Source organism: Macrosteles quadrilineatus, unplaced genomic scaffold (assembly GCF_028750875.1).
Source record: "Macrosteles quadrilineatus isolate MER2022 unplaced genomic scaffold, UCM_ALF_1.0 Scaffold_5__1_contigs__length_97177068, whole genome shotgun sequence".
NCBI lineage: Eukaryota > Metazoa > Arthropoda > Insecta > Hemiptera > Cicadellidae > Macrosteles > Macrosteles quadrilineatus.
The window spans coordinates 82,750,871-82,773,490 of record NW_026542598.1 but is presented as its reverse complement, the minus strand read 5'-3'; the positions used below and the strand labels follow the sequence as shown (position 1 = coordinate 82,773,490).

The window sequence follows — 22,620 nt, the reverse complement described above, 5'->3', positions numbered from 1 at the left end:
GTTCACAGCAAAATCAGCATCCTCCATTTCGACAGGACCAACAGGCTGCAAAGCCCCGGCTAGCTGGGATCCGACGGAAGCAAAGTATTTGTTAAATTTATCACAGATGGAGGGGACAGTGTCGCTGTGTGCTCCAAATGCGCCGACTGGAAATTTGCAATTGGGATCTGCGCGACCCGCTACTTCGTTCACTATATTCTAAAATTTCTTTGAATCTCCTTGAGCATCATTGATTTTATTTTTGTAAAAACGTATTGATTTTAAGAGACCGTTAGTTATCCACGGTTTTATCTTGAACGTTTTAGCGGTAGTGGTAACGGTAGATGAATTACGTTCAACAAATGATTCAAATGATTTATTAGGCCATTCAGTTCTTACAAGACAATAGGCTACGTCAACAATACAATAAATAATAAATAACATGCCAAAAGCTTCTTCTAGCATTCTTGACTAACAAAATTATTAACAGGCGGTGACTTCTCTGCAATGGACAAAATTATAAAAACTTGCCAAAAAATAGTAATTATTAAAATATATATTCAGCTTATAGAGCGAAGAGCAAACTTTACATAATCTTTATCTCCAAAGCTATATAGCAAAAAGGGTTCTCGTGGTACCTACTTAAGTTATGTGTATACATTATCTCCTATACAAAACAACAACGTCCCTACAGTTATAATGTCTTAATCGAACTCTATTTTTGAAAAGTTACTATGGAGGTAAATAAGTATTTTAAATCAATAACTTATTTTAAACACAACCATTCTTGTATTCCTCATGAACAGTTGCATTTTCTGGTTTGCTCCGCTCTACCTGCACGGCAAGGGCAAAAGCGCGTTACAGTTTAACCATAGATAAAACGGGGATGCGGAATACTATCTCCCGGAAAACTACCCCCTAGGTGAAACGTGACGTCACAAAATCTGCCAACTAACAAATATGGAAGCCGTGTCCGCGACTGGAATACTACCCTTCCCCTAGACAAATCATGCTATGTAATTGTAATTTTAGTTCGAGTCATTTCGTTGGATAATAGAAAATGCATGTGGGGAATATAAAATAGAATTTCGAAATGTTACAGCAAGTTTGGTTGGTTAGGTTAGGTTAGTTTAGAATTGTTTTTGACAACTAAATTTGAGTGTCCGTGACTGGAAAACTGCCCCCCCCGGTCTCTGACGTCAATATGAAGTAGGAACCTGTTTGGGGGGGGGGTAGTTGTCCTGGGGGCAGTCTTCCGGTGACCCCTCCCCTAAGAGACTATGTTTTTTTTATCTATGGTTTAACCACGGCCGCCCTTAACTCCAGGCCGGGGCTTTCGAAGTAGCAACGTCGCAAGTGGTGTTGTAACAGCTGTTTTGTTTGGAAGCAGCTAATGGTATTTGTGTATTTACGAAGGATTGGTTACTGGACTATGACAATATTGACTCCGCTTAAAATGTACAGATATAGATTTGTAATTCATATTGTTTCGGTTTTCAATTCTGTATGTTTTATTTTCAATATTTTAATAAATTTATGTTCATAAATTTAAATTTAAATCAATAAAGTGTGAATTAATGAGCTGATGTCACCTGTCTGCCATGTTATCCTATGGGACGTCTGTTACTATTGTTTATTTCTTATAAATAACACCACTTGTAATGTTGCCAATTCTACCAGGCCCAGGCCGCGGACTAGGCGGCCGTGGTTTAATTAACTGACAACCGCTTGGTGGGGAATGGGACGGGTGACTGGTGTGGGTGAGCGTTTAGACTGAGACTGAGTGAGTGGTGGTTGAGAGCGAGAGGACAGACAGAAAGAAGCACGACAGAAGATAGCGAAGCGAGTAGAAGTAGAAGTAGAAGCGGAGCGGAAGAAGTGTTAGGTGAACGCAACGCATCGCATCGCATTCGTCATTTTATTTCCAAAAGCCGGTCCACATTGTAGAACTTTCAGCTTTGTCATAAATTTCGTCCCCAAACCTATAGTTTAATTTTCATCCGTGCAATTTGCATTATACTTTCTTCTTTTTACTTTTACCTTTGGAAATTACATTTTCGACATGGGTGTTGAGGTCCTGACAATTTCTCCTGGTGACGGTAAGTGTTAAATTGTGTCTTTTATTAGGCCTAGGCTACAATAAAACAAGTTATTAAAACACCCATTTTCATGAGCATGTTATGACGGTTATGAATTTAATAAAAAATTAAAAATAGGCCTAGGCCTAGGTCTAGTTTTGATCAAGGGAACACTGATGTGCAATTTCAAATTTTAAAAGTAGCCTAGCCCTGACGTTGGTGCATGTAGCCTAGGCCTATTCCTAGCCGCTGTTATGATGTGGTTTAGGCCTTTGAACATTGTGTCTGATTTGATTTGCTTTCAGGCCTATATCAAATTATAATCTTGAAATTTTGGTAAGAGCCATTTTTAATAAGGCCTAGGCCTAGGCCTAGTCCTACTATGGGCTTGCCTATCTTCATTATATTAAACCTAGGCTTAGATTGGGCGTGGCTGCACTTTACTTTAGGTCCTACACTCATTCGAATGAAAATATCGATTATTCGATTGTTTCATTCGATATATCGTTTGGTTAGATAGGTTAGGTTAACCTTGCCTAACTAACCAAACGATATATCGAATGAAACAATCGATTAACTTAGTCGATAAGATCGATCGATATTTTCATTCGAATGAGTGTAGGACCTAAAGTAAAGTGCAGCCTTAGGCATGGTTTAATGTAACTTAAATACTAATTTGTGATATCAATCCAGTCCAAATCGGACTGAAATTGACTGAGTTTAAAGACAATATGTGACCGTCTGCACTAACATCGATGCATCGACGCTTGACACCCCAGAGCGTGTCATTACCATCGATGCATCGATATTTAAGTTAACACTGAAAGGGTTAAAGTAGGCTACATTAAGTTACATACTTATTTTGTCCAAAAAGTGCTAGGCTTGCCAAGGGGGCAAAGTCTAAAGCTTAGTGTGCAAGAAAAAAAATCGGTAAAAATAAAATTTTTCATCTCAAAAGTGCTACTTATGGAGCCGATATCTTAAGTTATCGGGCCTCGACTGTATGAGGATTCAAAAGAAACCATTGCTGTCTGAAAACAACAACCGAGTCAACCAATAAGCCTATTTAAACTCAGACAATCGAAAGTCACACTGGAACGATATATCGTCGCTTAACTTAGCTTTATTCGGATGAAACACGAACAGTCGAACAATGATATATCGTTCCATAGCACTTTTCGGGGAAAAGATAAGTTAATAGCTTAGGCTAAGTAAGTTACTTAACAAGCGAATAATGCAAATTAGGCCAGTTTTAAACAGGTGTCAGAGGAAGATAGGTGTTCTTAGCGTAATGGGTCAAATAATGAGAAAATGTTTGTTACATTTTTTTAGAACATAATTTGGGTATAGTTCTGGAGAGTACCTGTCCCTGAGATATAGCCCAAGTGGATAACCAGTTTGGTATCGATATAATAGTGATTATAATTCGGTACGATATTGGCCTATCATTACCTATCACTACTAAATTTAGTTTAGCCTACACCAATGTAGCTTAAGTTAAACACGGAATTGAACTATGATCTGTACGTTTTTATTGATTCAATTTAATTATTTTATTTCCACAGTAACACCATCTTACTAAATGGTAGGCCTATAATTAAAGCTAAGCTTTACCTTTATCAATTTACTTTAAACTTATTTTCGATTTCTCATAAAATATGGTCTACTTAAATTTAATGCCACAATAATATAAACTAAATTATAATAAGCTAATTAACCCTTTGAGCCCCAAGTGCCGATTTATCGGCATGTCAATATTGTGCTGAAAATGACACAGTGCCGATAAATCGGCACCCCAAGGTCATGAGCAGAAAGACAATATGCCGATATATCGGCCATCTACTATTTTATATAGTACAGCGCTATTTTAACGTATTTTGTGTATCAGAAAACGTCATTGCGTAGCCAAAGCATAAATAAAATATATTACAAGTAATATTTTGTCAATTTTTATTTTATATAGTATTTGTTATTGTTTCTAAAACGATATCGGCAGGCTGTGTCGTCTGTATCGCTCAGCTGTCTCACGAGTCAGCAACTCTGTTGTTTGTTGTTGTTTGTTATTTGAGTAACTGCCGGTGTTTGTTATTGTTTTGTTACGTGGATACCGTAATTTTTACTACAGATTGGTGTTGTTTGAAGTTAATTTCAAAAGTTTTATTATTCTTTTAGTGTGTTTATCAAAACATCATAATGGTAATCAACTATGAACTTACGTCTGTAACTGCATAATTATTTGGGTGCATGCTATAGCCCTTGCATGGACATGGAAACCTATTTTCATAACTAACTAACTAACTTAGGCCTAGTTCCTTTCTATAAGTTCTTTATCCTTTATTTCTTGCATGTTGACTGTTTTTATTTGTCTCAAATATGAGTAAAAAAAGAACTAGGGCAGAATCTCCTGTTAGTGAAAACACTCTGTTGTGTAACATTCAAGAAGCAGGTTTGAATGTATATTCTGCCGACAAGAACAGTGATGACTCTGACTTCAGTGACAATATTGCAAGTTCTGATGCTGATTCATCCTCCTCAGAACTAGTTGACTGAAGACCCGACATATAGCCCGGAAAATAGTGGTAGGCCTAGACTAGGTTTTTTGCAAAGACCGATCAGATCACCTCATATGTTTTCCTCTGATGAAGAAGACATTGATGATGTCCTTCCTCTGGCAGATTTGCCTCCAGAAGTAATTGATTTTAATTTAGGCCAACCATCAACTAGCAGTGACAATAGATTTGGCCTAGATATGCCTACAGAAGAAGCTAGACCTACTGATGCTATACCAGATTTGCCAACAGATACCGGTACTCAAACTGCTAGGGATTGTGCTAGGCCTAGAGGCAGGGGTTCACACAGAGGGAGAGGAAGAAGTCAGACTCAAGCAAATCGTAGTAGGCGAAGACCTGTTGAACCTGAGTCCAGTGACTGGGATGAACTCGAGGAGGATAATGATCCGGGTTACCAGCACAACTTCACTTTCAATGAAGTCCCAGGTCCTAAGCATTGCCCACCCAGAAACTCCTCGCCAATTACCTATTTCTCTCTGTTTTTTACTACTGAATTGATAGCAAAATTTGTAGTAGAGACAAACAGATACGCTACAAATTTCTTGCGATCTGCTGAATATGGCTTGTCACCTCAGAGTACATTGAGATCTTGGGTAAATTTAACCTCTGAGGAGTTCAAAGGCTTCCTTGCTGTTATTATAAACATGGGCATAATCCGGAAGCCTTCAATCAGAAGCTATTGGAGCCAGCCATCGTCCCTGTCCACTCCTTGGTTTGCAAAAATGTTTTCTCGAACACGGTTTGAACTTATCTTAAAATTTTTTCATTTGGTTGATGGCAGCAAACTTGTGAAACATGGCGAACCGGGCTATGACCCATGCAGAAGATTTCAACCACTCATCGACCATCTGAACCGGTTAGCCAAGTTTTACTATGTACCCTACCAGAAACTATCTGTCGATGAGTCGTTAGTGGGGACAAAAAAGCGGATTGGCTTGACCCAATACCTCCCAAAAAAAAAACATCACAGGTGGGGAGTGAAGCTGTGGGTACTGTGTGACGCGCTAACCCATTACTGCATGGCACTTTTTTGCTACAAAGGTGCCAAATACAGAGAAAATGATGAAGAAACCACTGAGCATGGCCTGGCATTCTCTGTAGTCAACAAACTAATGAACATCGCCAACTGTTTGAACAAAGGCTTTCATCTATTTTTGGATAATTTTTTCACTACTCTTCGCCTGGCTAGATACTTATATTCTAAATTAACTTGGCTTACAGGAACTGTTAGAGTTGAGAGAGTAGGTGTGCGCACTGTGCTACGGGGGAAATATGCTGTTGGACAAAAAAAAATACATTCGAAAAGGACCCGCCTTGTACATGGCCTACCGCGAGAAACCGACCAACAAATCTCAGTTTATTCTGTTATCAACTGATAGCAAGGCAGAAAATGTAAGATATACAAAAATGAGAAGTAGGAAAGTAATTGTAAAGACTAAGCCTAGAATAGTCCATCAGTACAACAATGGCATGGGGGGCATAGATGGTACTGATCAAATGTTGTACACTTACCTTGATGAGCGACGTTCGATGAAACCTTGGAAGAAAGTGATTTTTAACATATTTGGCCGCATGATGCTAAATGCATATGTTTTGTACAAACTTAACACCGAAAAACCAATGAGCCGTGCCTCTTTTATCACAGCTGTGGTGGATGAACTAGAAAATTCTTGGTTCGAAAAGAAATACGGAGTTGCCGGTAGAGGTGGGGGTGACGCAACAGTTGGAAAAGGGTTTGGGTTGGAAAAAGTTCCTGATAACAAGGAAAAGAACTGTTCTGTATGCAGTGGAAAAAAAAACCCAGATGGAAAAAGGAGAAGAGCGCGCACTATGTGTTGCTTTTGTAAAGCAGGACTGCATGCGGAGTGCTACAATCGCCACAAATGCAACTAAACGTTAACATTTGGATTTGTAAATACTGTAAATAGCCTTTTTTAATAATTTTATAAACTAGTGTTAGTTGAATACTATTTTCTTCTTTTCTGAGGTCTTTCTCTGATACAGCACATAACAATTTTTAAGACATTATGTGAGTTATCGGTGTTATTTCCATTTACAAACTAAAACTTTTGGTGTTACGGAACATGGTGAAAAAAACTTTTTGGTGAGTAAAACAAAATATTTGTATCAGATATATTGTTAAGATTCTTAGTCTTAGGTCTGTTCCATTAGTTTCTTTCAATTTGATATGCATCTCCTACATTGATACTTGTATACTATAATAAAACATGTTTGTTGCGGTAACTAGGCCGATAACGGATATTGAAGTATTTATCATAATATACCATAAGTTGGTCATTTATAAATATTTTTGCACCAAATCTTTAGGTATTATTTAGAAATGTATAGTGACTAATAAAAATGCAATAGGATGTGCCTCCTCACTTATTCACTTATTTTTTATACATCTCAAAATAAAAAATTAAAAAAAGTTTTTATTTTTTTATTTTATTTTTTTATTTTTGTCAACTAAAATTTTTATTTTTTATTTTTATGCCAAATTGTTGCCATAGCAGTAAGCTAAAAAATAATGCCAAAATAATTTTTCTATCTCAATATTAAATAAAGTTATAAACAAATTAATACAATGCTGTAAAAACCGCCTATTTTGGCCTGTCATTCCCAGTACTGAGCATGCAGTATAGGCATGTCACCTCCAAAAAAATCGCAAAAATTTTTTTGGGGCCCAAAGAGTTAATGTAGGTTATAACCCTTAGGAGACCATTTTTTGATTTTTTAAAGTAAGTATATTTTGCTAAAAAGACGAACTTCCGATACATCGGCAGAGTAGCCTACTTTCCTGTAAAAGGGAACATTCATTATTATCGATGTTTTTTTTCTTTTTTTTCGATATAGGTATCGATAGCCTAAGCTATCTTATTTTTCAACCCGATAGGTTGATGTACTGTAATTTGAAACATATCACCTGACAACTAAACTTACGATAAGGATACAGTAAATAAATATTGTTCAGTATCAACTAACAATTTAAAAAAAATTATATTGAAATGAATCTGTTCTAAACTAACCTAAGCAACCAAACTTGCTGTAACATTTCAAAATTCCGTTTGATAGCCTATTCCCCATCTGTTATCAAACAGAATTTTGAAACGGTAGGTAGGCCTAACCACAGACAATAGACCATTATTTCTTTTGTATTTCTTATGGTATTTCTTTTGTCTATGGCCTAACTTAGCCTACAGCCAGTTTGGTTAGTTATGTTAGGTTAGCTTAGAATAGTTTCATTCATAACAGCATGCAAGAAATGTTAATGAGGGCTACTATTCAAAAGTTATAGCATTTTTTTCTGTAACATTGCAGAAATTGTTCAAAGTACCCCAGTCCTACGCAGCCCGTCATATACTATAACAGGGTCGGTCTCTAAAGGGTTAATCTCTGCAGATCTGTACCCCCTAATTTAAATGAATAAGTTACCCAAGTTTGATAATGTAAAGGAATAGCTAAGTAGGTACAAAACTTATAGCTAAGTTACAAATTTGAACAACAGTTTTCTCCTTAGTAAAATGTTTCTAAAAATAAGTGTAACTTAGGACCTATATTAAATCATGTTTTTTTTTTCAGGCCAAACCTTCCCAAAGACTGGCCAGACAGTAGTTGTTCACTATACAGGTAAGTGTACATTTATTTCAATTTATGTGACAGACTATTGTTAAGGAAAAAAGCCTTATTAGGCCTACATTAACTTAAAGGCTATTGATCCAATGGCATGGATGTAAGGTGGGGGCAGGTGCATTCATGAAAAACAACAATAATAAACTGAAATCGTCACCACCTAGTAAAAAAAATTGTTTATGCAAATCAATCACATTTCTGCATATGGAAATAAATTGCACATTTTGTATAAATCTTAGATCGTCTGTAAAAAAATTCTTTGTGAAAATGCTAGGCCTCTACTTTTGAAAATTATTCCAAAAATTTGAATAGAATATTTTTTCCACCTTTTGCAAAAAGACCACTAGCAGGAATTCCTCTAATTGTATGTTACCGTATTATGAATTTCCTTCTTTTTCTGAACAAAACCAGTATAAATATGACTAGGTTATCAACAGTGGTTTAGGCCGTGCGAATTGTCAAAAACAACTTTACAAATGACCAAAATTGCCAGGACACCGAGCAATTTGTGAAAGGTTTTTACAATTCAATGAGCTAATTGTTTTACATTGTTACACGTTTAAAATGTGTTCTTTAAAGTGTTTCAATATAATGTGAATTGAATCAGTACTGTTAATTCCACAGGTACACTTGAAAATGGCGTTAAATTCGATTCCTCCAGGGATCGAGGTTCACCATTCAAGTTCCGCATTGGAAAAGGAGAAGTTATTAAAGGGTGGGACCAAGGCGTCGCTCAGGTTTGTATTTACAATTATTTCTTAAACTGTTTGGCTTACGTGCTAAAATAGGCTACTTATGTGAAATATTCAGGCTTTGTTTTGCCTGTATGAATTTGAAGGTGTTTACTGTCTATTATGAGTGTCATTGCTTAATGATGTAATCTTGAAACTCGTGTTGAAAACCTGTTAAAAAATAAGTAATCTAAAAGGGATATTGACTTCAAGGTGCTTAACCAAACACCTTACACCTTCCCTTCCCCCCCCCTTCCCTTCCCTTACCTTACCTTCGTGTTTGGTTCAAGGTTAACTTTTATAACCTAAAATCTTTTTTTTTTAATTGAGTATTATGATCCGAGTCAACTTTTTTTTCTCAAATACTTGCACTGAGGCAATATTTTGCTGTGTCACTGATACCTTCCCTAATGATAAATTAACCTTTGATTAAGAAAGCTGTATGGTAATTTAAATAGCTATGCAGTAGCGTAGGCTATTTAGTAAAGAGTCATATGTTTACATAAGACTTGTTGTTTTTATTCCTGCATTGCAACCACCAACTTCTAGACTATGTAGAGTTTTAAATTGCAGCCTTCTCTCGCTAATCCGACAATCAAGAGGCTGTAAAAGTGTCGATCAAGATTAATTCTTAGCCAATTTTTAATATCAGGAAATATTGGGCCTAGCTAATTTTCCATAAATAGGAAATAACTTACGCAAGCTATTACCGTAGATCTCATGGTAAGATCTAGCTAAATCCTGGACTGATTTACTTATTGATATTCCTATCTGGGCAAACACACCATCCGTTTACATTCATAGATAGCCTATATGTACAGTGTCTGTTGGCACGATTTTGATTATTTTTCACTAAAAATAAACCGGTTAGTAAACTACCAAGTATCTCGTTTTACAAAGTGTCCGATTATCGAGAGACAACTGTAGTGTTTGTTGCTGCCCTATTCTAACTTAACCTGTCAAAGTTGTAGGCCTATCCAAGATAAATTTCATGTGATTATGTTTAACCATTTTTTAATTTTTTTAAATTTCAGATGAGTGTTGGACAAAGAGCCAAGTTGACCTGTTCCCCAGACTACGCTTACGGATCGTGTGGACATCCTGGAATATATCCTTTTACACTACCTCGCTTTTGAGTTATCTTCTGTAAAATGTTTGGAATGTTTTTACTTTTAACCAGAAGTTATTCAGAAGGTTCAAACATTGGTTAAATAAACATAGGTTTAATATGTGATATTTCATAGAACATAGTTATTGGTAAGTCACTGCTAACATTTTAGAGCTTTACTTTATGTAGGTCTATACCTCAAACGGTGGTATCTTCAGAATAATCATAAATGTGTAAAACTACTGTAGAACTTGACTAAACCTCATCCTCCAATCAAAGACTTAAGAATACTATTTTTTTAGGTCCATTCAATCCAGCAACTGCATACTTAGCCATAGGGGAACTAAAATATTGATCAATTGATTTTGTCGTATGACCAGGGTTGCAATGACTCTTTCTAGTTTTAACTTTTACAATAAAGAAATTGTCAAAAATATATAATTTGTTTTGTAAAATTAAAAATGTCATCACATTAGTCACAGGTACAGACCCTACCATTGTTTGATTTGTGGTGTGTATTCAATATGGATTCAAGTTTTAAACTTCGATAAGAAACAAACTTTGATTGAAATGGATTTTGTTAAATATGAATTCCTACTGAGCTTGCGTTTGCACTTTAAATTGGTCACGATCAAGAGATGAACACATAAATTTAAGATTGAATGGTACTGATTTTAGTTTGAGGGGTTTTTAGGATTTAAATCCTACTTACCTGCATTTTATTTGGTTCAATGTTTTAAACTAAGTTAAATAAAAACAAACAAATAGTAGGAAACAAAACACTTTACGTAAACTGGTAGAATATATGAGAGTTGTCGGTGAAGAATAAATTTTACAGTCCCCACCAAATAAGCATTTACCAGCATTATTTGTTACTTAATGAAAAATCATGAATTTATCATAACCGTATTTGCAATCAGAACACTACCCCTGATTGCGAAGACTAAATAATTTTTTATCCATTTTCACACAATTTGCCACACTCAAGAATCACATTTGTTACTATAAGTGAAGTACACTTAGGGTTGCCATTTCCCCGGATATTACGGGATTTTGATGGTCAAAATTTAGCTCCGGGGGATTTCTGCAAAAAGTGAGAAATCTCCTCTTTTTTACCCTCTATTAAAATACATTATATAACGGCACTTTTAGGACAAAATAAATGTTTGCGTTCGCAAATATCATTATACAATAACTGCGAAATGCAACTCTCAAACTAAAGTTTTTTATTCCTTGGTTTCACTTTGGCCAGCAATGTCCTTAGTTTGTCTTAATCGTTTATCGTCTGTTTCATTGCTCCCAGTCCTTCAATTGGCGTCTGCCGGCCAGTCCAAAGGTATCCGTGTTCAGTAGCAGTAGCAGACAGAAAGAACTTATTGACTTTATTTGGTTATTTGTGATTTTTAATGAGATGTGACAAGCGATGCAACATTTTATGTTTTCACGTACCATTTGAATACTGATAATGTAGCACGAATATTGAACAGAAACGGTATGGACTTAATAAATATAAACCAATTACGACGTCACTGGCCCGAATGTTTACAAGCTAATAGCGGTAACAACTTGTTTGAATGTTTTTTTGACAGTTCCATTTAAATAATAGGTAATAAAAACATGTTTATTATCGGGCCTGTGACGTCTTTTTTTATGTTTAAGTTTATGACCCATACAGTTTCTGTTATCCTATCTATGTTTGCATATGTAGGCGTACTAGGTATGCAATTTCATCGCTTTAATTTTTATCCACTATTATAGTGGGAGCCGCCAGCTAAAATCTCCTCTTTTTTACACATTACCTTATGGCAACCCTAAGTACACAGTCAAAACAAAACAGCATTACAAATGCACTAAATTTATTGGCTTGTAAAATTGCTAAAACCAGGACCGTCTGTAGCATAGTCCTTCTTGTACTGAAGTTTTTAAAGGTAGATGACACACTGATTTCTAGGTTTGAAACATGCTTTTCACATAGTTTTCCTTGACAGCTGCTTACTATCCCTCCAAATGCTACGCTGATATTCGATGTCGAACTACTGAAGGTGGAGCCATAAGTTGTTTCGCTTCAAGAACTGAAAAACCTTTTTAGGAATGTAACATCAAAACTAACACTATACCATATGTTACTGTTCTTCAACATAGTTTTTGGTTTGTATTAAGCAGTTTAAATTTAAATCCTTCATAAATTTAAATGTAAATAATATATGTTTTAAATGTTTCTAATTGGACAATTCTGCTGGTTGCATTCCTAATTGCTCTATTAAATCAATTATAAGAAATCGGAGTTTACTGGTATCTGCCATATTAGTTTATCTTTGAATTATTTAGTCATATTTTGCAATTTGTTCGGAATTTGAAGTTATTAAGCTTTTAATATACTCAGGGAATTCGGGCCCCTTATGCATTGTGATGTAGGTAATTACGTAGTTTTGGGTAACCAGATCTTCCACTAATCTGAAATTTTAAAATTTTGTTATTGTGAATCATTAACTAAGTGTTGCATTAGATCTGTCGTTGTGGATGTAGTTATTTGTGGGGTTAACTTTTAAAAGGTATCAAACTTCTGTTTCAGTTTTATAACATATGCAATAGCAAATATTACTTAGCGATCTTTTATCTCAAATGGAAGTTGAATGTTTTGGTATAATATTTTGATTCTATATGTAGCATTATAAATAATTATTTAACTCTTGAAGTGGCAATGTAACTCTTAAATGTATCTGAATAAACATTTTCATTTGAAATGATTTTTCTAACTAATTATATTTCCTTGTATTCCATTTAAATTTGTATTTCAAGACATATACAGCAGTAAAAGTTTGACATTACAGTATGTTTGAGTGTAACTTTGAATTTCTATATTTAAATTTTGTCCAAAAATTTCTAAAATGCTTTTTTCCTAGACGCAACCTAAATAAATGTAAATATTGTATTTTACTGTCGGTTATTCTTTCAAACACTTTTTGTGATTTGTTATTGTCTTTAATGTATATGTGGTACCTTCGACTAAGGAGAGTAGTATCAAAAAGCTGTATATATATATATATATTATGCTTGTTTGTAATTACTAATTCATTGCTCTCATAGGAAGATAAAATAAATTCTAATAATCCGATCTGAAACACGGTGAACAAATCAGTGATGAGGCTGTCTGTATGACTGACTGTGAAAGCCAATTTTTAAATAGTGAGTTAAATTCAAATTAACCCAGCTCTAACTGAAACTTTAAGTTACATTGTGTATTAGACAATTATTGGACAAGATGATTTTTGTTGGTACACCTTTAAAACTAATAAGCCTTTTAACGATATAATAAATTTGAAATTTCTCTTTGTATGACAATGACAAAATGTTGTGTAGATTTAGGATGGTATGAAGTAACAATCGGTAAAAAAAAAATGTTTTATTTACAAGCTAATATTAGCAAACATTCAAATCAATAGACACACACAATAATAAAAAATAAAATAGAAAATATTACATTCAATTAAATATATACATTCAAGAAAAATATTTATGTTTTTGACATTTAATTGTGAAAACATGATAGTTTGGTACTTTTCACTCATCAGTCCGAAGATTATTCCTAGTTTCATTCACCACAGAATTCCTGGAAGTAGATGGATAGTGTTGATGATCTAACTGTTCATTAATTCCGGAACCTCTTTCTTGAGCATCGTTCAATGTAGATTCTTCAAATCTATCTCTCTCTTCATAGTTTCGTATTATATCCTTTAGATCGTCTTGGCTTAGGAGTTTCGGCATCAGTAAAGCCTCTTCATAGCTAGGAAGCTTTGACAAGTCATGAATGGGTGATCTTTGAGTCGATTCATTCACCGACATTTGAATCCCTCTCTCTAAATCGTCATCGAAGAAATGTGGCCCAACCCGAGTTGCTCTGGTCTCAGATCTGCGGCTTGTTCTTTGACTAGACTCTCTTTGCTCCACCTCCAATCCATGTGAGACATAGGCCTGGCGAACTACCATGAAAATAGCTATCATGCAGCAAACTGTGAGAAAAGGAACAAGAAAAGAATACCAAGCTGCAGTCTTGTACTTTTTACCTTCTCCTAAAACTCGAAAGCAACTGTTCTCCCATGACATCCCTGAGTGTTCCTTTGGTGAATGGCATTTCAAATTTCTCAATGTGCTACCTTTATTTGGGTACAAGTAGAGATGATGCCACGCCTTGCCGAAGTCTGGATCGGTACAATCGCAGTGCCACGGATTATCTTGTAAATTTAATTCACGAACTTCCTGTAGTAAACTATGATTTAATGGATTGGTCAGTCTGTTCCCCATCAAGTTCAGTCTCCGAAGCGATGGTAGTTCTTGAAAAGATTCGTGTTTGACTTCAGTCAGTCGACAATAACTCAAATCTATACTTAGCAACTTTGACGACGATAGTTTCGGAGGTATACTTTCAACAAAGTTGTTTGACAAGTTTAAATATCTTAAATTCTTTGTTCTACGAAGTATGTTTGAGTTTAATCCGACGATTTCACATCTACTGGCATCTAAAAGTAGTAATGACGGGATAGGAATGTCATCCAGAGATTTGAGTAAATTTCTTGAGATATTGAGTACCTCTAGTTTGGGAGTTTCAAAGAAAACATTCCAGTTCAAACCTCTTATAAAGTTTTGAGAAATATCCAGCTTTCTCAGTGATTTAGCTCCTATGAAAGCTCTCTCCTCAATATGGCTTATTAAATTTTCTGATACGTCAAGGGTCTCGAGAATACTGTTTTGTGACAAAATTTCATTGTGTAATGTTTTTATGACATTCCTCCTCATCTCAACCCATTGTAAGTTCGGAAACATTTTTACATCGGGACTTTCAAAAGCACAATTAGATGCCTCGAGGTACTTGATAGATATAGACAGCGGTTCAAACGACGACAACTTTGTCAGATGGCCATTCAGGGAAATATTGAGGTAGTTCAGCTTCGGCAAATTTGTGAAAGCGTCCTCTCTAAAGCTTTTGCCACTGATGCCCAAAAGACAGTTTGACAAATCCAAATAAGCCAGCGTGTTTGAATGAAGATTGTCGATTACAAAAATTGGATTACCTGCTAAGCTCAAATGTGTCAAGTTGGTCATAAACATTATCGACTCGTAATTCGTGACTGATTTTATGTTACAGGAAGAAACATCAAGATGAGAGATAGATTGGCTGTATAGAACAGTGTCAATGTCAGATCCCAAATTTTGAATTGGGTTGTTGGATAGTTTCAGATTAAGAAGCTTGATGTTTAGAAGAATACTTTGTGCACTCGCGACTTGTGCTATTTTGTTGTTGGATAGATCCAAACTGACCAAGTTGGGGAGAATGTCAGCCAAAATCTTTCCTTGCCATCCGGATATTTGGTTGTTTGCCAAGTTCAGACTAGTTATGTATTTTCTATTCAATCCGTTCAGGGTGTCAGTCGTATCTTGAAATATCTGCAAAAAAAATTATCTTGATAACGATTAATGTAATTAACAGATTAATGTAATTTTTATATTTTTCCAATCGTTTGGATACAAAACTAAAATAAAACCTAGACCCAGACTATTTGTCATTAGATACAGTGTCTAGACCAGGGTAATTAAGGGACAATTAAAAAAGGTGGATAGCACTAAAGTATGTCAATTGTGTCGATTGACACAAAATAAAGGAAACAATATATATTTATTTTATTTTACTAAACATTAAATTATTTATAAATCTCCCTCATTTAGAGAATCAGTTTGTTCTTTCCATATTTATAATGTAACATCTTTTATCACACTTCAAAAAGTTATCTAAACTATTCTTTATCAGTTCATAAAACTGATTCATTGACCATGACTTATCTAATAAGTTAACACCTCTTACATCTCAAAAAAAGCTCTATTTCATGAGTATAAATACAGGGTTTTTATAAAAGAATGCCACGATTTTAAATGGTAATGGCTTGATTAATATTCAAGGTACGTTTTATACGTCAAATTGAAGCTAAAATAACTAAGTTTTGTTTCTCTTGTAGCAAGGGAGGAACCTTTGACCTTGGCATGCGCAAAACAGGTGTGTGGTGGTAGGTCGCTATTGTGACTCACACGCCTGACGCCAGTCACCAGTACAATGTTTACAGCGCAACAGAAGGCACAGAATTTAATCTGTGGTTTGCAGAGTTTATATCAATTGCTAAATTACAATAAATTAAAATCTACTTGATGATAAAGAAATTTGACGTTGGATTAAAAAGTTTTGTGGCTCCATGGGGTTTTGAAAAGACATTCACCGGCCGGCTAAAACAAGCGATGACACAGTCAAAGAAATCCGACAATTATTCTGCTTCAGAAGCTTGAAAGAATCGATTGCCCGATGAAGCCTTCAGTCGAACATTCCTAAACCGACACTTATGACGTTATCTGTAAATGATAGAATCTTTGTTCTCAAAAAGATTCAGTTATGGAATCAGATAAAAGTACCGATCGCCCTAAGTGTACAGACTTTGCTCGTAATAAGCCCATATAACATTGATGAAAATCAAAATTTTATTAAATTAAGTTGTTCCAAATTGTATCAAAGTATGAAGAAAAAAACTTTGTTCTTTTCCATTCAATTTGACGCTTAAATCGTTTAATTATCTTGAATAGTCCCCGAGCAACGACCGTTTAAAATGCCGGTATTCTTTTATAAACACTGTATAATTCTAGGGAAACACCTCTTTTCATTTTATTTTAATCAAGAGTTGAAGAAACATCTCAAATTTGGTTTAAACACAATTTTCTAACCAAACCTAGAGGTCTATTGTTGATACCCTTGGACACTTTAAAATGTGTCTAAGCTGCCATAGAACTGACTAAGAACCATAATTATGGTATGTTAGTTTTTGTAGTCAATGCTGCTTTTGATTTAAGTTCAACTCTAGATCAACATAGGTTTACAAAAACTTAGTGTGGTTTTGGATAATGCTTTTTATTGCTTGAAGGGCTTTTAGAAAAGTAATTTATTTACATTTTTATTTTTTTAATAAGAAAACTTAGAATTTTTATTAACCCAATGAGTCCCATGGATATTTAATTTATTTATGCCTTTTACGAGGTAAGTTCCGTTTTGAAATAAAAGAATAACGAGTACAGATACAGGAATGAAATTCATTTAAAAAAAATTCTTATACTATTTTTTAACATAGTTCCCGCAATTTTCAAGGCATTTGTCATAGCGTGGTACAAGTTTGAGTTTACTCTCCTCGTGGAATGTTGCCTACTGTGTATTTAACCATGAGGTAACACGTTCTTTCAGCTCTTCATCACAGATTAAACGCTGACCGCCTAGAAAAGACTTAATATTGCAAAACAAATGAAAATTGCTTGGAGCGAGGTCAGGGCTATACGGAGTATGGTCAAAAACGTCCCAGCCAAAGTCTTGAAGAAGTGTGTTTGTCACATTTGCGGTGTGTGGTCAATGAAAATCACTCCTTTAGTGAGCATTCCTCGGCACGTTTGTAGTTTGAGAATTAACCACATTTGATGAAAGTTACATTAATTTTAAAGAGCATGCGCAGTTTCCTGATTGTCTCGAATAATCATTATTGATTGTTTGGCCTCGCAACAAAAGATTCTGTCCCAGAAAACTATGCACATGACCTTTTGAGGTGTCAAGATTGGCTTTTGTTTGATTTTTGCTGGGGACGTAGTGTGCCTCCATTCCATTGATTGACGCTTGGTTTCAGGGGTATCATAAGCAAGTTTTGTCTCCCGTGACTATCTGCGATAAACAAGTATCGCCATTCTCGTCATAACGAGTGAAGAAGTCAAGTACACTGCCCATTAGGCGGTTTTTGTCCCGTTCAGAAAGGGTTTTACAAGGGCATTGTACCTGTTATTAAATTTACAGAAAGTAAATAAAAGAAACGTCTTGTAACACTTAAAACATATATTTACGCTTATACTGTTACTCACAAGACGGTAAATATTCATAAAAGATGGTGGACATCTTAACCATGAGCAGGAATGTATTCATTGGGTCTGATGATTGGAGTGTCCAATCTAAATCGATCACCACTTACCATCTTTTATGTATATTTACCGTCTTGTGAGTAACAGTATAAGCGTAAATATATGTTTTAATTGTTGTAAGACGTTTCTTTTATTTACTCTCCGAAAACGTGATTCTTACTTAGCAGGAGGAACAAGTTTTCCTTACAGTTTAAGAATACTATGACATGACTAATTGTCACATTAGGGGTAGTGTGAAAAGAAAAGCGTTGTTTTTAGATTTAGACTAGCTCGCTTAATGCCAGGAGCTCAAAGGAGACAGTAATATACAGAGAGTTCTCTAAACTCTCCCCGTTGAGTAAAAAACTGTTTTGAGTCAATACATTTAGATTGGATGTCTACCATTGGATCCAAATTCAATGATTTAAGACACATAGAAGGTTTAAATGTTTCTTGACTATTAAACTTTCAATGATTGTTTACATGTCTTATAATTTTTGTAAATAAATAAAATGAAACTGATCAAAACACCTACCTGGAAAGAGAGGTCATGAGGAAAATATGTCAACTTTCTAGAAGAACAATCAATAGTTTGTTCCATGCAATAACAGCCTGAAGGACAGTCGCTTCTTGCTATGTGTAAAATACCAAGAATCACTGCCGTCTCCCATAACATTCTAAAACTGTTTTCTTCCTTTTCAGCATTACCCTACAAAGATAATCGTATAGATACTACTGTACGGTACTCAAAAAGTGAGGAATATACAGGGTGAGGCAATGAAAGCACCCCTATTTATAAATAGTACAAATCCAATACTATTTACCCTATAAATATTAATAGTACCCCTACATCAAAACACAGCTTATCTTTTGCCATTTTAACTTTTAATAGTATATTACGTTACTAGTCCTGAAAATAAGTGTTTGCTGGACGAGTGTGGTTGTTCCCGTGCGAGACGAAGTCGAGTACAGGATTACCAAACGAGTCCGGTAAACACATTTTGGACGAGTGACGTACGATAGTTAACGCCATACTACTAAATCTGTACAAATCGTTATATATTACCACAAACTAAAGGACTAAAAATCACTTGTCATAACCTCTTTTTTGTTTATAACTACTCATTGCCTATTGTCACCCAAATACAGTATAATCAGCTGATTGTTGTCCAGTAAAACTCATTACAGTACAGTAGTACGCAATGAAACCCCATTTGATTAAGCTGGTGGCAAACAGCTGTTTTCTGGACTAAATCCTTGTGTGGGAAGTTTGTTAAAATAGTGTAGTGTTGCGTAAAAGTAATTGTTCCATTTCTTGAAAACAAAATAATTTTTTGTGATGTCCTTGTCCTACTTGATACTCCTTTTCAGTCACTTAAAAATGCCATTGAATACTCCTTCTAACATTTCTTCAGGAATCACTTTAGTTTCTTGGAAATTCAAGAAAATCTTTAGGGCAACTTTGAAAAACCTTAAATTTTAAGTAGCTTATAAGGGGAACCCCCCCCCCCCCAAAAAAAAAAAAAGAAAACAAAGAATCCAACGTAAAGCTTCAAACAACAAAAGCATTCTGGCCAACCTCCTTGGAATTTGAGTTACTGGACTCACACTCTTTCAACATTTGCTGGTTTACAAAGAGTTTAGCGGCACCCACAGATTATTTTAATGGTTTAATCTGTTATCCTTAATAATGTTACCCAGTTCCCTATAGTTTTCCAACCTGGAACAGCGCCATATTGACCAACTACAGAATGTGTTTGCACAAGAATCAATATTTTAAAAATAGGTTCCTACAGCAAAATCTCAGTGTTACAAGCCTCAGGCACAATTATTACTAAAATGGCATAGTTTGATTGATGTTATAAGCACAAATGTTCATTCATTGTTGCTTTACTTATAATGTGACAACGAAAGAAAATAGGGGTGCTCTTACTGCCTCACCATGTAATACATGCTGCATGGGCTTAAGCCAAACTGTCAACAATCTATGCTTTAATTTGTTCCTGTATGGTTTTTGTTTTTAAATAGAATAGTAACGTACATTGCAAGGGCTGTCTGTAAATTAAGGTATCCATCACGGTCATGCAAACTGTTTAAATAAGAGACCAAAGTCGTGCTATTTACTTCATCCATTGCTATTCTAACCATCTTGTTCAAATCGCTGTATAGCTGGTAACTTGTGTTGGAAGTAATTTTTGTTTTTTGTTAAATGTGGTTTGTGTAATGTGTTTTGACTTTGATGGCACTGCTTCAGCTGAGTCTTTAAAGTGTCTAAAGATGGCATTGTGATGCCGACACGACTGTTAAACATATTACAACTAATTGAGCTGTTGTGTAAGGTAAAAAGTTGACAAGTAAGAACATGAAATCAGCTACCGTATTTCCCCCCCTTGATGTCACGCTCGGCACCAAGCATGTCAACAGCTGACTGGCGGAAAAAGAGGATGATGCATACTGATTTGCACATCGTAATACGTTTTATTCGTTGTTCTATTATTTACTTCATAAGGTTTATCAATCTGGATATGGCTATCCTGACATTGTTAATTTAGTTTGGTAAAAAAACTATATAACCGTCTGTTTTAAGGGTTACGTTTTTAGGACAAAATGTATGTTAGTATTATTTATCAGGATACAATGGGGGGGGGGAGCTTTAGCCCTTGTGACCCCCCCCCCCCCTTCTTGGACCGTCTGTCACTGGTGGATGAAGTAAAGAACATAAAAGTTACTATCTCAGATTTAAGCTTGCTCGCCACAGGAGCTTGATAAAGACCTTAAGTTATGGACTTATGTAGCTCAGGGTAACTTATTTTTTAAATAAATTTAATACAATAGGATGGATTTTGCTTCAACAGTACGACACTATGGACAGATCTAGCATTAATGCAAGGCTGTTAGACTTATTTAAACAATAAATATATATTTTTTCAGATATAAGGAAAACTTTGATTCATTGGATTCTATTCAATTTTTATTGCCTCTAAAACTACAGTAGAACTCCAATTATCCAGATTGCTAATTATTCAGATTACCCCAAAAAGAAGAAAATCAATTGATTTTACCAAATAAATAGTTTTTTTGCTGTTTGTGGTAATCCGATAAACACTGACGTGGGCCAAATATGTCCTTCGTGCCTTGAGTCTATTAAATTGTCGTATGAATCGACGGGCAATGAATAATCTGCCTTATAATTTTTCTTGAAAATTCCAATTATCTGTAGTTTTGATTATCTGGATATATTTCGTTCCCAATTGATCATGTCTCTTGATGTTTGGAGTTCCACTGTATTAAAATATGCTCGGGCATCTTGCGTCTCCATTCTCTATAGTCTATAAAAAGGCTCAAGAAAGTCTGAAAGTCAATGTATGTTTTGTGGATGTGTTTTATGTATGCAATAACAAAATAAATTACATAATCAGATTCCGAAGCTGTTCAAACATTTAAAAACGGTCACAAACTTGAAACTACAGTTTTTTACATATATTCCATGTCTACCAGACCTATTGTCATAGGTTTCTACCATCATAAACGTAAATAATCTCAGAATCGTATTTCTGTTTTTGATTTCTTTGGAGAAATAAATAAATATCCGTTACGCAACATTTTCACATTTATTGCATGAATTATCAATCATTTAAAATACAGCACTAACCCATATTGGCTATTACAAAATTACTAATTGTGTATTTCAAACAGCTCAATACCAATTTCTACCCTCACTATCAATTATTAGAAGTATCTAGTTATAACTGAACACATAACAACTACAATACGTTATAAGTAGATAAAGTAATAAATACTCACACAAAAGAAATCCACATTAGGTTTTACAACCTAAGACAATGCAGTAATAAACTCGCTCAGATCCACATCTGCATTCAATTTGATACCAACATTGCAAAAATCATATTTTACAGCATCGTCAAAACAGTTGCAAACAGTGTGGCAGCAGATTTCACTCTTTATCATAAAGGTGAGAATCAGGACTGTGATAAGAGTTGATAAGGACCCAACCCATCTTGGATAACTGTTATCTATCCACAGATAATCCATAGCACAGGTACAGTGCATAGATGCTAGATTGTCAAATTGTTCAGCTATTGTACGAATAATAACAATATTTTTATGCAACTATACTTTTTTACTTTGTAACAGATACGTTTTTATTGTTTTCTTAGAATAATTTGTATGGAATAGTTTTTACAGCAATTGTGTTATTGTGTTTCCTGAAGAGCTATAGCTATGTGAATTTAAATTAGTTGAATTTAGTACAAAAAATTGTATTTACAAATTTGCCTTATTTGAGCATGAAAATTAGTCATGTTAGAATTTTAATTTTTTTTTCTTGTTCAATATTTGTATCTAGTACCTACTTGTTGGAATTTCAACTCATATAAAATTTTAAGCTTAAAAATCTACTTCTTGAACTAATCTATTTTCCACTTTCACAAAAAAGACATCTTTGTGTTGGTGAATTAATCTTCGAAACTCTATAATTAAATTTTGTTTTGAGTTTAAATCCTGCATTAAAATTTAGCTCAATTACCCATTTGCTT

At 34.8% G+C, this 22,620-nt stretch overlaps 2 protein-coding genes and 1 long non-coding RNA gene across 3 annotated transcripts; 1 reads left to right on the top strand and 2 right to left on the bottom strand.

The window, feature by feature from the left end:
• Positions 1–1,865: 1,865 nt before the first annotated feature.
• Positions 1,866–12,843, top strand: LOC128994023 (peptidyl-prolyl cis-trans isomerase FKBP1A-like). Its single transcript, XM_054418225.1, has 5 exons — positions 1,866–2,078; positions 8,210–8,257; positions 8,885–8,997; positions 10,026–10,099; positions 12,096–12,843. The coding sequence occupies exons 1-5, from the start codon at positions 2,042–2,044 to the stop codon at positions 12,151–12,153; spliced, it is 330 nt and encodes a 109-aa protein (XP_054274200.1). The 5' UTR covers positions 1,866–2,041; the 3' UTR covers positions 12,154–12,843.
• A 789-nt stretch (positions 12,844–13,632) lies between these two features.
• On the bottom strand, positions 13,633–15,224 carry LOC128994018 (insulin-like growth factor-binding protein complex acid labile subunit). The gene has a single exon (XM_054418219.1). It carries the CDS (start codon positions 15,203–15,205, stop codon positions 13,661–13,663), a length of 1,545 nt encoding a protein of 514 aa, XP_054274194.1. The 5' UTR covers positions 15,206–15,224; the 3' UTR covers positions 13,633–13,660.
• A 17-nt stretch (positions 15,225–15,241) lies between these two features.
• On the bottom strand, positions 15,242–22,076 carry LOC128994027 (uncharacterized). Its single transcript, XR_008490865.1, has 3 exons — positions 21,869–22,076; positions 18,600–18,773; positions 15,242–15,541 (listed from the first exon to the last, which is right to left on the bottom strand). It is a non-coding gene; the product is annotated as an uncharacterized LOC128994027 (long non-coding RNA).
• Between the last annotated feature and the right edge of the window lie 544 nt (positions 22,077–22,620).